Source organism: Pyrus communis, chromosome 16 (genome assembly GCF_963583255.1).
Source record: "Pyrus communis chromosome 16, drPyrComm1.1, whole genome shotgun sequence".
Taxonomy (NCBI): domain Eukaryota; kingdom Viridiplantae; phylum Streptophyta; class Magnoliopsida; order Rosales; family Rosaceae; genus Pyrus; species Pyrus communis.
This window is the reverse complement of record NC_084818.1, coordinates 3,927,775-3,940,878: the sequence shown is the minus strand read 5'-3', so window position 1 is coordinate 3,940,878 and position 13,104 is coordinate 3,927,775. Positions and strand designations below refer to the sequence as shown.

General features: G+C 36.6%; 3 protein-coding genes across 24 annotated transcripts in view; all 3 read left to right on the top strand.

The window, feature by feature from the left end:
* The window catches only part of LOC137720194 (receptor-like protein EIX1), a 38,765-nt gene that overhangs the window by 18,993 nt on the left and 6,668 nt on the right, over positions 1–13,104 (top strand). For 12 of the 17 annotated variants that reach the window (XM_068459220.1, XM_068459223.1, XM_068459213.1 and 9 more), the window contains one exon: positions 13,063–13,102. The gene's annotated coding sequence lies outside the window, so the exon portion shown is untranslated. The other 5 variants (XM_068459224.1, XM_068459222.1, XM_068459225.1 and 2 more) reach the window with 4 other exon arrangements.
* LOC137721511 (uncharacterized) lies at positions 4–2,874 on the top strand. 3 transcript variants are annotated; one of them, XM_068460606.1, is made up of 6 exons: positions 4–166; positions 793–806; positions 913–1,014; positions 1,176–1,247; positions 1,955–2,108; positions 2,588–2,874. In XM_068460606.1, exons 2-6 carry the CDS (start codon positions 795–797, stop codon positions 2,683–2,685), a joined length of 438 nt encoding a protein of 145 aa, XP_068316707.1. In that variant the 5' UTR covers positions 4–166; positions 793–794; the 3' UTR covers positions 2,686–2,874. The 3 variants fall into 3 exon arrangements, 2 of the variants coding, with proteins under 2 accessions (XP_068316707.1, XP_068316708.1); XR_011066650.1 differs by lacking the exons at positions 793–806; positions 2,588–2,874 and adding an exon at positions 1,482–1,553 and having other exon boundaries at positions 1,955–1,981; XM_068460607.1 differs by lacking the exon at positions 793–806.
* Positions 7,087–11,666, top strand: LOC137720196 (uncharacterized). Of its 4 annotated transcripts, none has more exons than XM_068459233.1 (8): positions 7,162–8,529; positions 9,156–9,169; positions 9,276–9,377; positions 9,539–9,610; positions 10,318–10,471; positions 10,848–10,903; positions 11,221–11,319; positions 11,627–11,666. In XM_068459233.1, the coding sequence occupies exons 2-6, from the start codon at positions 9,158–9,160 to the stop codon at positions 10,880–10,882; spliced, it is 375 nt and encodes a 124-aa protein (XP_068315334.1). In that variant the 5' UTR covers positions 7,162–8,529; positions 9,156–9,157; the 3' UTR covers positions 10,883–10,903; positions 11,221–11,319; positions 11,627–11,666. The 4 variants fall into 4 exon arrangements, with proteins under 4 accessions (XP_068315331.1, XP_068315334.1, XP_068315333.1 ...); XM_068459232.1 differs by having other exon boundaries at positions 7,165–8,529; positions 11,216–11,314; positions 11,627–11,652; XM_068459231.1 differs by having other exon boundaries at positions 7,166–8,529; positions 11,216–11,319; positions 11,627–11,661.

The following is a 13,104-nucleotide window of genomic DNA, read 5'->3' as shown; positions in this document are numbered from 1 at the left end:
TGTTGTCAGTTTGGGTTTGGGACAAGTTAGGATTGTATTCGGTGGGATCGACCGCTCAGTGTGGGATTTGGTGAGGGGAAGGCATGCGGCTTACAGAGAGGAGGAGAGATAGAGGGGGAGGGAGAGAGCGTTCTGCAGCACGCTAGCAGTTTTCGTTCAGATCCAGGTTTGTTATTTTTCCCTTAAAATTTAGATTTTTTTTCGGCATTTTATGTTTCGTTCAGATCCGGGTCCGTTTGGTTGCCGAGAAATTCACTTGAAAATTTTCTTTTTGTTGGGTTTCAATTTGTTATTTGGGGCCGCTTCTGGGATCAATTGCTTGCCGGCATTTGAATTCGGCTTCTGGGATTGCGAAATTCTTCGATTCGAAGTATTGCTTGTCGGCATTTCATAGATCACATTATGCATTTGTTAGTGAATCGTGCTGAGAACATGTCAATCATATTTAGGTTCTGTGCAAGGAAGGGGACATATGAATCCTGCTCTTGATGATTCAATATGTAATCAAACATTACTTAGGCTTATAATTTCATACAGAAATCGAAAACCCATTTGGTGAGCCCTTGAGTCAGGGGGCTGCGCTAGAACATTTGGAATGAGAGTGGTCAAAGCCAATCATGTTTTTGTATTATTTTCGAGTTGAAAAATTAGGTTTTGCTTCATAAGAAGTTCAAATTACACTCTATTGGCTCTGAGACTTGGAAACTCAATATCTTTGTGATGTTAGATTAACATAGTTAAACTATATTTTCTTTTGATGGACATATCTAAATTTCTGTATTTGCACTGTAGGGATGTCTTATCTGGTGAAGTGTTCAAAATCCTTCTGCTAACTGATTTAATAGGTTGAATTTGTATCCTAGGTTTTCTTCCAATATGGTCTGAACTATTTTGTTTAATTAACGAAAACAGGTCACTTCTCTCTATGGTGGTCCCTTAGAGTTTACGTTTATCGTGCAAAGCACAGAAGACCCTGCTTATTGGGCTGTATCTATGCTACTATCAGAGCTTAAGGTATACGCAACAATAATCATGGTTTCTTTAATATAAGAAGAAAATCCAGGACAAGTCATATTGAATATATGCTTGGAAGCACAAGTTTAATGCATAACATTTTTTAGGTTACATGTGTTCCCAGAATGATCTGTTTTACGTTTAACTTCATTTCCTTGCAGGACGAGGTTGATGTTAAGATTGTTGTGGCTGGTATTTCAACAACCTGCAGTCAGAAAATTCACAACCAATTGGTATGTACCTGATTAAAATAATTTACGCTTTGCTACCATGCTGGTGCAATAGCAAGGTCTTGCTCAGTTTAAGTGTTATCTTATCAAATCATTATGTACCTATAATTGTTCTACATGATGAGTTTCTTTTCTTTATGGAATACAGGAATATAAATTTATTACTAAGTCTTAATGGTGTAGGGTATATGTAAATGAATTCAATTAGAACTCACATTTTTGTTTTCTGTTTTGTAGCTGCCTTAATCATTAGTTGGTGATATTTGAGAGATTGGGTCATCTGGTTGTTTGGATTTAAGTGGGATTGAGGTTATCTTTGCCGCTTTTTGTGATTTGGGTCTGGGTTATGGTTAAGTTATTGCTATTTATTCTGGGTATTTGCTGAAATTTGTGTTCAATTAGTGTGAGTTCTGTAATTGGTTTGTGTTCGTTCATATAACCTTCTGTTCTTGGAATGTGATTTAGGTGTGGCTCTTTCATTTGATTCTTAATTCTTTATGATTCAGCACTAAGTTGATATTGATGATGAATTTTTCCTCGAGATTAATGCTTTCATGTTTAAATCTTAATAACTATACTTGCTTCTCTTGGGTGTATTTTTTGCCGGTCCTGAAACACTGTCGGCCAGTCTTTTTGCACCACTCTTTTGCACTCTTTTTCGTGGCTATCATGTTTCTCTCTGACCTTATAAATTTTGCCTTCATTCACAGCAAAAAACCTTGCGGCGAGCAAACTGGGACAACCAATTCTACCAGAATTGCTGGAGAATTCCACAACCAAGGTCATCGAGTACGGCCAGAAGCATGTTGAGGGTCGAGACGGCGATAGCACCGATGTTGGCAAGAGCAGCGACCCCTTTTCAAGGTACGGTCTTCACTGATTTGAAGTTTTAGTTTGTTTGTGATTTTATTTTCTTTTGGATTTGTAATTTATCCTTTTGTACCTGACAATTTGTGATCCAAAATTTTTTTCGCGCATTTTGATTTTCCTGTGAATTTATATGGGTTTAGATTTTTATTGTTAATTTACTGATGTTGGGGGATCATTTTGGCTTCTAGATTGGTTTGAACATTTTCCTGTCTTTGTTTTTTCCTTTGTGTAGTTTTAGTCAGATTGAAGTGTTCTTTGCAATTTGAGATTTAATTGAAGTGTTTAGGATTATCTACATATATATATATATAATCAATGTTGAAAATCCTATCACCACTCCCGCTGCAACTGGTCGTAAGTTGAGTATATATGACGGAGAACCTTTGTCAGATGGCACTAATTTTTGAAGTATAGTCGGTGCTCTCCAATGTCTTCTTTTCACGAGACATGATATTGTTTTCACCGTCAATCAGGTCTGCCAATATATGCATTCCTATCTCGAAGTCACAATTTGGATAACTCAAGGACTCTTCACCAGATAGAGAACCAACACATTCTTTTCTCTTCTTAGACTCTATCAGTTTATATTTGTAATTTGAATTCACTTGTAATCCGTTATATGTTTATACTGTAACAGACTTTCCTTGTAGTCTCTATATAATGAAGTCAAAACATCACTCATCATCAATTAAGTTGAGCTTATGCAATCAGTCTTTACAAACCCAGCTTAAATTCTTTCAATAGAGTATTGGAATCTTAATCAAGCGAATTATTAGAAATGGCGCGTTGAATTCACTTGTAAGGGAACCGGATCTAGCTCGCCTGATGACTACCCAAAACTCAACATGTGCCCACGAGTCTTCAACATTGCCAGCGATCCTTGAAAACGATATCTATTGGTAAGAATTCGTAGTCCAAAATAAATATTATGTATCAGATAATGTCGAATGCCCTTAACCAAATGAGTTAGAAGTCACTTGCATCGATTTTGGAGTTGGTCAAGCATATATATGCAGCAACATTTGAGTAAATCATGACACACTTATGGAGATTATAAGAAAAGTAAAACTTATACCTCAAACGTATCCTTCCCTACGCCATCATAGACAACATCAACGCCATTGTCGAAAGTTATTTCTTTCACACGAGCGACAAAGTCCTCTTCCTTATAGATTATGACATGGCGGCATCCATCCTCCTTGGCTTGAGCTGGCTTCTCTTGAGTTGATACGGTTCCTATGACAGTGGCACCACTGGCATTAGTTGACAGGCATAAATGGGATCCAACTCCACCGGCAGCGTGAACAAGGACCATCTGTCCAGGTTCGACCTGTATAATTAACAACACTCGAGTCATATCTAATAACTTCAAGTAACAATTGCTTTTGAAAAGTGATGGCCAGTACGCGTGTTACAAATGCAATTGTAGAATGTAGCAATGTTATGATAATACGACTATTGACCCTTTAATTATAATTTGCTGTTAAGAATAATTTTAAAATTGTTCTTGCCACATTTATTTTCAAGGAAGATTAAAACGAGCAAATGCAGCTGCACAAGTATAAAACTACCTTGAAACAACGGTGTAGTAGACACTAGACACTGAGCTATGTCGGTCAAATTGCGTATATTTCAACTATGATCATGATCATGAAGTATAGGTTAGCGCAAATAGTTTGTATACTGTGATTTAGGTGTGTTTGATGACGTTGAAAGTCAGAGCTTTTCACAGCCTTGCACTCTAGATCCGAAGATGCTTTTGTACAAGACCACGCAACCAACCTTGTTATGTATGTTCTTCTCATTTACTTGTCCATTTTTAATTTTTTTGGGAGTTTGAATGTTGGGATTTTCTATTTTCCCTTTTGATTCTATTTTTTAAAATTTTGACCTTTCTCTGCCACTTCGATGAAAAGTGAAAAGCTTTTGAAAATGTTGGGATTTTCAGTTCATTGAGTATGCTGCCAATTTTGCTCCTGCTTGGTTTGTATACTTTCATTTTGATATACGCGTGTTGCCTATGAGGGTATTCGAGAGATTTTTCAATGTGATTGTCACACGGAGTGGTACACCACGTGTCGTTATATAAATGATAGAATATATATGTTAAAAAGTCAATAACTTAAAATATAAAATTTCTCACCACTTACATAAAAACACATGATGTACCACTTGTGTTCCCGTCGCAACTAAAAATTTGTCGAGGGTATTCCTCCTCTTCTTGACTCTTCAGCTTCACGGGTGGCACTCTTCGTCTTTCTACTTCTCCAGTTTTCTTTCTCAGAAAACTAAAACAACACTTCTCTCGAGTTCGAATCCCAAAACCAAAATTCATCCAGTATATATATCCCAAGACGCAAAAGGACCAATTAGCGATTAAATAAAATACTTTCGAATAAGATGATAGACTAATTGAATAAATTTTCAGTGTGATTGTTACACGGAGTGGTATAATATGTGTTTTTATATAAATGATGGGATATGTGTATTAAAAAGTTAATAACTTAAAAAATAAAAATTTTCACCACTTACATAAAAACACGTGGTGTACCATCCGTATTCCCGTCACAACTAAAAATTTCACCATGAACTCAACCACCTGCACAACCCTGGCCAGTCCACCAATGACTCTAATTTACTCAGAGTTTTAATTTGCTAACGACTTAATTAATTAATTTATTAAAGGGTAATTAAAGAAAATCTAGTTGTGAACTCCTTGTAGTTTGTATTGACCAGTATTGACGGATAAAAAGGGTAGTATGGTCAAAAAGGTGGCGCTGAAGTGAGGCAGTTAGTATATTTGGAAGTTAGTTAGAACTAGAAAAATTGTCCGCGCTTCGTTACGGGTTTTGGAACTATTATCCACAACAGGCATGAATAATTTGCGTAGAAAGGTGCATTACAAAGTATTAGTCATCTCATGCAATACATACAAATTTTCAAGCTATTATCCACAACAGGCATGAATAAAGTGCACAAAAAAATATTAGTCAGCTCATGCATAACATACAAATTTTCAAGCTTTGAATTGCCTTGTTCGCAAGTCAGTATTCTGTTCTGTTTACAACCATTGAACTTATTATGTGAATCCAAAGCTGGATGTTAAGGTCTTTAAGCTTAATATATTTTTGTAGGTGTAGCATCTGCTTGGAAAAAAGTTTCAACTTTAATGTCTGTGTGTGTTATTACTCTTCACTGATTGTCAAGAACCAGGATTAAAGAAAAGCATCCTTTAAAGTTTAAACTGGAAGGGGGCAGGTTATAAATTACAGGTGAAATGAAACTAGAAATATAGTCTTCTGATTTGTGTCTAAAAACATAATAAATGATATTACATCCATTTACCATCTTAAATGGCAGTATGTATAGTTCAACCCTTCTTATCATCTTTGAGTAAGGAAAATCAAAGCTTTAATTATTCTGCATGACTTTTCATGCATTCACCATCGTGTGAATACATCAGAGTTTTTGGCCAAAATTTCCACATAAAATTTAGAGAATTTTAACGAAATACTCCTGGTACTCGGTCTTAGCTACGACTTGTATGAAGGACTGTTCCCAGTTCCTGGGGGTTGTCAATATGACTGGTCTTAAAGTTCTGTCCCTACAGATGGACTAGCTACTTAAATGGCCGTATGTACAGTTCAACCCTTCTTATCATCTTTGAGCAAGAAAAATCAAAGCTTTAATTATTCTGCGTGACTTTTCATGCATTCACCATCGTGTGGAATATATCAGAGTTTTTGGCCAAATTTTCCACTTAAAATTTAGAGAGTTTTACCGAAATACTCTTGTACTTCATTATAGCTACGACTTGTATGAAGGACTGTTCCCAGTTCCTGGTGGGGTTGTGAATATGACTGGTCCTAAAGTTCTGCGTGACTTTTCATGCATTCACCATCGTATGGAATACATCAGAGTTCTTGGCCAAATTTTCCACATAAAATTTAATCCTCTCAACTTCCTAACATTATCAAACATTCAATGACTGCCGTTGAGATATATGGCTACTTCTGATATGCTGAACAAATTAAACAAAGATAAAGTTGACAAGTATTATTATACGGCAACTGGATGATGTTGCTGGTGATGTATGTGGATTGGAGTTTTATGGGTTGTATCTGGTGTGCCTTGCCATGAATAGTGAAGGATCATTGACTGTGTACTTCTTAGCAGTAGCTGGATGGTCTTTCATATACAATTGGATGATGATAATGTTTTGAGGCATTTCAAATTATTCCACATGTAAATAGTTTTGAATTCAGAGTTTAGTCTTTCAATTTCAAGCTGGCATATGATCCTTGAGTATTATCATTCTAATTTCATAATCTTTTGTATGGTGGTACGATTGTTGATCCAAAGCCACAGGAACTTTGTTGGTCTAGTCTTTTTTGCATGTAAATAGAAGTCTGATCTTTTGTGTGTATACAAGCAACAGTATCGTTTAAATGCTTTTGAAACCCGCAACATCACGTGGGCAATTGTTGCTAGTTATAACCAAATGTATGAAATTGAAATGTTATAGAAATGTTGTACGAGGTTACAATTGGAGAGATTTTTGAATGTGATCGGAACATGAGATGATACATCACGTGTCACTATATAAATGATAGAACATGGGATGAAAACTTTTTCGTTACAATTGTACCAAAATTTAAAGAAGTAAATTGTAATTTACCGTTTTAACTTTCACTTGCACATTTACCTGTTTGACGCCCAACTTAGGTGGGCGTATTATATCCCAGTAAAAATATCACATCCATCAAAAAAATTAATTTTTCATCTATATTAATACAATGTATTTGAAGGAGCGATGATTCCCAATTCCAAGTGGGGTCAGGGTCTTAAATTAACTTGTGTCTCTATAGCTGTGGACTAGCAAGTCCTAAATAGCCGCTTAGTTTAATCCATCTTCTCATCTATGAAACTTTTGTCCAAGATTCCAAGAGTCCGTCCGACGACTGCTACTCTCATTGATGTGCACCGATTTGAAAATGCGGTCTCATGCCGTAGAGGATGGTTTAGAAAAGGTGAGGCTCCCTACTATATATAGGTAGCACTACTCTGATTGAAAATGCGGTCTCATGCCGTAGAGGATGGTTTAGAAAAGGTGAGGCTCCCTAGTATATATAGGTAGCACTACTCTGGATCCTTCATTGCTCATACACATCACCTGCTTCATACACTTGAACTTTATGGAGAGAACCATGAGAGTTGTTTTACTACTAATCAGGTTTCTAGCCATTGCAACCATTACTTTCAGTATTGGTTTATGCAATGGAATTCCCGGTCGGCCTCCGCTTTGCAAAGAAAGCGAAAGACATGCACTTCTGATGTTCAAGCAAGATCTCGAGGACCCTGCCAATCGGCTTGCATCATGGGTTGCAGAAGAAGATTCAGACTGTTGCAGTTGGACAGGAGTTGTCTGTGATCACATGACCGGCCACATCCATGAGCTGCACCTTAATAATTCCGAACCTTATTTGGAGTCTTCCTTCGGTGGTAAGATAAATCCTTCTTTGCTCAGTTTAAAGCATCTCAACTACTTGGACTTGAGTCAAAATAATTTCAGTACAACATGAATTCCCAGTTTCTTTGGTTCTATGACAAGTTTAACACACCTTAATCTTGGATACTCATGGCTAGGCCTGCCCGTGTCGGCTTTCTATCCGAAAAACCCAACCACAAACAAAACCCACCAACCCAGTGACAGCCCAAACCCGCAAAAGCCCATACAACTAACCCTGAAAAAAAAAAAAGAAAAAAAAAAAAAAAACCCAGGCAAAATCCTTGGAGCAATGGCATGTCCGTAAATAGTGTGAAATTGGGATCCAAAAACTATTCATTTGTACAGTGCAATTGAAAAGCCTTCTTTAGACTAAAGTAATGTGTTTGGGTCTGAATTTCAGTTTAACTACGATCATGCCACTGTTGGCCTTTGGTTTGGTATTGATGTGTTTTGGAAAAAAAACTGTTTCTGCTGTGCTGATAGAATAAACTCATTTTTACTACTTCATGTTTTCAGTTTTTTTTTTTTTTATATCTAAAACTGTGAAAATAAGCTATTTTTATCAAACACATTTTTTAACTCAATTTTTTTTATACCCACTTTTTATAAAATGAGCTTAGTACCAAACCAGTAGGTTTGCATATTTCAGCTTTTTTACGAAGCTGCCATTGGTTCGAATAACGGGAATGCCCGTTTAGGGTTTAACATTGCACGGTTGGGGGCAAAAGTTGGGTGGGCATTGCTGTCAGTTTGGGTTTGGGACAAGTTAGGATTGTATTCGGTGGGATCGACCGCTCAGTGTGGGATTTGGTGAGGGGAAGGCATGCGGCTTACAGAGAGGAGGAGAGATAGAGGGGGAGGGAGAGAGCGTTCTGCAGCACGCTAGCAGTTTTCGTTCAGATCCAGGTTTGTTATTTTTCCCTTAAAATTTAGATTTTTTTTTCGCCATTTTATGTTTCGTTCAGATCCGGGTCCGTTTGGTTGCCGAGAAATTCACTTGAAAATTTTCTTTTTGTTGGGTTTCAATTTGTTATTTGGGGCCGCTTCTGGGATCAATTGCTTGCCGGCATTTGAATTCGGCTTCTGGGATTGCGAAATTCTTCGATTCGAAGTATTGCTTGTCGGCATTTCATAGATCACATTATGCATTTGTTAGTGAATCGTGCTGAGAACATGTCAATCATATTTAGGTTCTGTGCAAGGAAGGGGACATATGAATCCTGCTCTTGATGATTCAATATGTAATCAAACATTACTTAGGCTTATAATTTCATACAGAAATCAAAAACCCATTTGGTGAGCCCTTGAGTCAGGGGCTACGCTAGAACATTTGGAATGAGAGTGGTCAAAGCCAATCATGTTTTTGTATTATTTTCGAGTTGAAAAATTAGGTTTTGCTTCATAAGAAGTTCAAATTACACTCTATTGGCTCTGAGACTTGGAAACTCAATATCTTTGTGATGTTAGATTAACATAGTTGAACTATATTTTCTTTTGATGGACATATCTAAATTTCTGTGTTTGCACTGTAGGGATGTCTTATCTGGTGAAGTGTTCAAAATCCTTCTGCTAACTGATTTAATAGGTTGAATTTGTATCCTAGGTTTTCTTCCAATATGGTCTGAACTATTTTGTTTAATTAACGAAAACAGGTCACTTCTCTCTATGGTGGTCTCTTAGAGTTTACGTTTATCGTGCAAAGCACAGAAGACCCTGCTTATCGGGCTGTATCTATGCTACTATCAGAGCTTAAGGTATACGCAACAATAATCATGGTTTCTTTAATATAAGAAGAAAATCCAGGACAAGTCATATTGAATATATGCTTGGAAGCACAAGTTTAATGCATAACATTTTTTAGGTTACATGTGTTCCCAGAATGATCTGTTTTACGTTTAACTTCATTTCCTTGCAGGACGAGGTTGATGTTAAGATTGTTGTGGCTGGTATTTCAACAACCTGCAGTCAGAAAATTCACAACCAATTGGTATGTACCTGATTAAAATAATTTACGCTTTGCTACCATGCTGGTGCAATAGCAAGGTCTTGCACAGTTTAAGTGTTATCTTATCAAATCATTATGTACCTATAATTGTTCTACATGACGAGTTTCTTTTCTTTATGGAATACAGGAATATAAATTTATTACTAAGTCTTAATGGTGTAGGGTATATGTAAATGAATTCAATTAGAACTCACATTTTTGTTTTCTGTTTTGTAGCTGCCTTAATCATTAGTTGGTGATATTTGAGAGATTGGGTCATCTGGTTGTTTGGATTTAAGTGGGATTGAGGTTATCTTTGCCGCTTTTTGTGATTTGGGTCTGGGTTATGGTTAAGTTATTGCTATTTATTCTGGGTATTTGCTGAAATTTGTGTTCAATTAGTGTGAGTTCTGTAATTGGTTTGTGTACGTTCATATAACCTTCTGTTCTTGGAATGTGATTTAGGTGTGGCTCTTTCATTTGATTCTTAATTCTTTATGATTCAGCACTAAGTTGATATTGATGATGAATTTTTCCTCGAGATTAATGCTTTCATGTTTAAATCTTAATAACTATACTTGCTTCTCTTGGGTGTATTTTTTGCCGGTCCTGAAACACTGTCGGCCAGTCTTTTTGCACCACTCTTTTGCACTCTTTTCCGTGGCTATCATGTTTCTCTCTGACCTTATAAATTTTGCCTTCATTCACAGCAAAAAACCTTGCGGCGAGCAAACTGGCACAACCAATTCTGCCAGAATTGCTGGAGAATTCCACAACCAAGGTCATCGAGTACGGCCAGAAGCATGTTGAGGGTCGAGACGGCGATAGCACCGATGTTGGCAAGAGCGGCGACCCCTTTTCAAGGTACGGTCTTCACTGATTTGAAGTTTTAGTTTGTTTGTGATTTTTTTTTCTTTTGGATTTGTAATTTATCCTTTTGTACCTGACAATTTGTGATCCAAAATTTTTTTCGCGCGTTTTGATTTTCCTGTGAATTTATATGGGTTTAGATTTTTATTGTTAATTTACTGATGTTGGGGGATCATTTTGGCTTCTAGATTGGTTTGAACATTTTCCTGTCTTTGTTTTTTCCTTTGTGTAGTTTTAGTCAGATTGAAGTGTTCTTTGCAATTTGAGATTTAATTGAAGTGTTTAGGATTATCTAGATATATATATATATATATATATAATCAATGTTGAAATTTTAAACTAAATCACTATGCTGCAATCAAACCCACAGATTGTTGGGTCCAAAAGAAGAAGAAGAAGGAATAAACAACATGAAATTGGCTTTGGGTAAGCTTCCTCTCTCTTCTGTGTATGATCTCTTTGAGAAGTGATTTTGGTTTGTGCTTTCAAAAAAGATGATGGCAATTTCATATTTGGACAGAGAAAACAATAGGAATGTATAATGAAGTGGAATTTTTCGTGGTTTATCAACATGCATGTTATAAAGAATTCTTCATTTAATTTTTGGGTTGTGTGTTTTGTGCTGTTTCATTCGTGACTTGTGTGTTTTGTTGTATCTGATTCCGGTATCTGATTCGAGTATACGTCATTGAAGAATGTTAATGAATCCAAACATGGGTTTTGGGGTGTTCTTGCTAGAAAAGCCAAAGACATTCTCGACGATGATGATAATGGAGTTCAGGATTATGATTCACCCCGAACAACAAGGACGGATATGCTGTCTATGCCAACAAGGGGGTAAGGTGAGATATAGTTTTCGTCATGTCTTTATGGTAGCTTGTCATTTTCCAAGGACTTTTAATTGCTGCTGCGTTGTTGAATACATTAAGAATGATCCGGTAAACCAGAGAGGGAGTCATCAGCTTATGGATCTGTTAACACATCCAGTGTGTTGTAATCTTTTCGCTACTTAAACATGTTAAGACATCAACTCTAAAAAAAACTTTGGTCTGCTACTTATGGTGCTGTTGGTTTACTCCAACAATAATACCTAGCTAGGATAGCCTTTTCTTTATGTCTTAATTATTGATAGTGCTATCGTCATGGCAGGCTATGTTGGAGCAAAAACTGTGCAGGCAAAGACATCAGAGTGATGGGTTTTGGAATGAAATGCAAACGATATCATTTTGTGCTGCTTAAGTAAAAGTTTCCCCTTCTGTTATATCTGTGTGTTGGATATCGTAGAAAATTAATATAAGTTGTATATTCATGATAACTGACTGATTAAGATTACTTACAAGGGGTCTATATGCACAGGAGAGCTCAGCATGAGGGTGCTGTTGGTTTACCTTGCCTGGAAGTGTTGCAGTGCGGGGTTGTTCAAGAAAAAAGGTTTTAAAGGATCCTTTGCAGATGCAGGATCTTCTGCTAAGGTATGGGAATTCCTATTGTTAAATGATAACATTGTAATCCGAGTGTAATTAGTTTAGGGTTTTTTTTTTTTTTTTTTTTTTTTTCTGTGAACTGTTATTTACAATGTCAGAATGTTTCTTTGAATTCAGTTGCTAAGGTTTCTTTTTATAATTTCCCCTTTTAAGACATTTGCATTTTTGTCCAGATTGTGTGAGCCGTTGCTTCAGCCAAAACAGGTGCTCTCTCCATTTTTCATCTCTTCCATACTCAAACCCTAGCCGCTCCACCTCTCTCTCCCACACATAAGCAAACTCCATCTGAAAGCCGAAGAATCCAAAGGTAAATCCCTTCGAACTCTTCGATTATCAACCAGATTTCAGACTGTTTTTGGGATATACACTGCTATTTCATACAGTGTTAGTTCAATAGTTTAATCCTAAGACCTAGCTCATGAGACGTCAGCATTTCGATTGACTTAGCTTTTGTCCTATGCCTTTTTTGTAGGAACAACAGGGATTGTAGACTACACAAACTTAGAAGATATGAAGTACGCGGTAAGTCCTTTTACTTTATCACTCCAGAGTCCAGACATTCATATTTTCTGTAACCTTCTATGGAGCATGGGTACTAGGTTGTTGAATATTGCTTTTTCAATATGTCGATGTGTCTGAAGCATCTATAAGAATCTCAAACTCCATAAATAATTTCCAAGCAGATCAAAAAGCTTGATGGCTCTGAGTTTTGAAATGCTTTTGACCGCCAATCTGTTCGAGTATGAATCTTACAAGTTGAAAATTTATTTTCTTTCCTCCTGTATTTTTGTTTATCTGTTGCTCTGTTGGGTTTTTTTCCAATAACTCAAAGGGCCGAAAGGTATTCCCTTTTCATATTCTTCTCTCCCAATTTCTTTAGGGTTAATTTGAATTTTCTTATGCTATTTGCCGGGGTGCTGTTTAGGGTTTAACTATTTGATTTCACAGATTCATTTCAGACACGGTAAATAGTTACATTTTAAATTCGTATTTCATAACTTGGTTGCTTGATTCTAATGTCGATTCGTTACAACAGAAGTGAACCTTTTTCTTTCAATAATTTAATCTGATGCAACTCTGTTTTTGTTCTCTCATGTCTAGGTTGGTCAAGGACATGGGGAGAAGAGCACTTTGGAAATGGGT

What these genes read in the sequence shown, in the direction of transcription:
- LOC137721511 (XM_068460606.1), top strand. An exon ending in TGCTACTATCAGAGCTTAAG is followed by an intron (nt 1,015 to 1,175) that starts GTATACGCAACA and finishes ATTTCCTTGCAG; the next exon opens with GACGAGGTTGATGTTAAGAT. An exon ending in AGAAAATTCACAACCAATTG is followed by an intron (nt 1,248 to 1,954) that starts GTATGTACCTGA and finishes CTTCATTCACAG; the next exon opens with CAAAAAACCTTGCGGCGAGC.
- LOC137720196 (XM_068459230.1), top strand. An exon ending in TGCTACTATCAGAGCTTAAG is followed by an intron (nt 9,378 to 9,538) that starts GTATACGCAACA and finishes ATTTCCTTGCAG; the next exon opens with GACGAGGTTGATGTTAAGAT. An exon ending in AGAAAATTCACAACCAATTG is followed by an intron (nt 9,611 to 10,317) that starts GTATGTACCTGA and finishes CTTCATTCACAG; the next exon opens with CAAAAAACCTTGCGGCGAGC.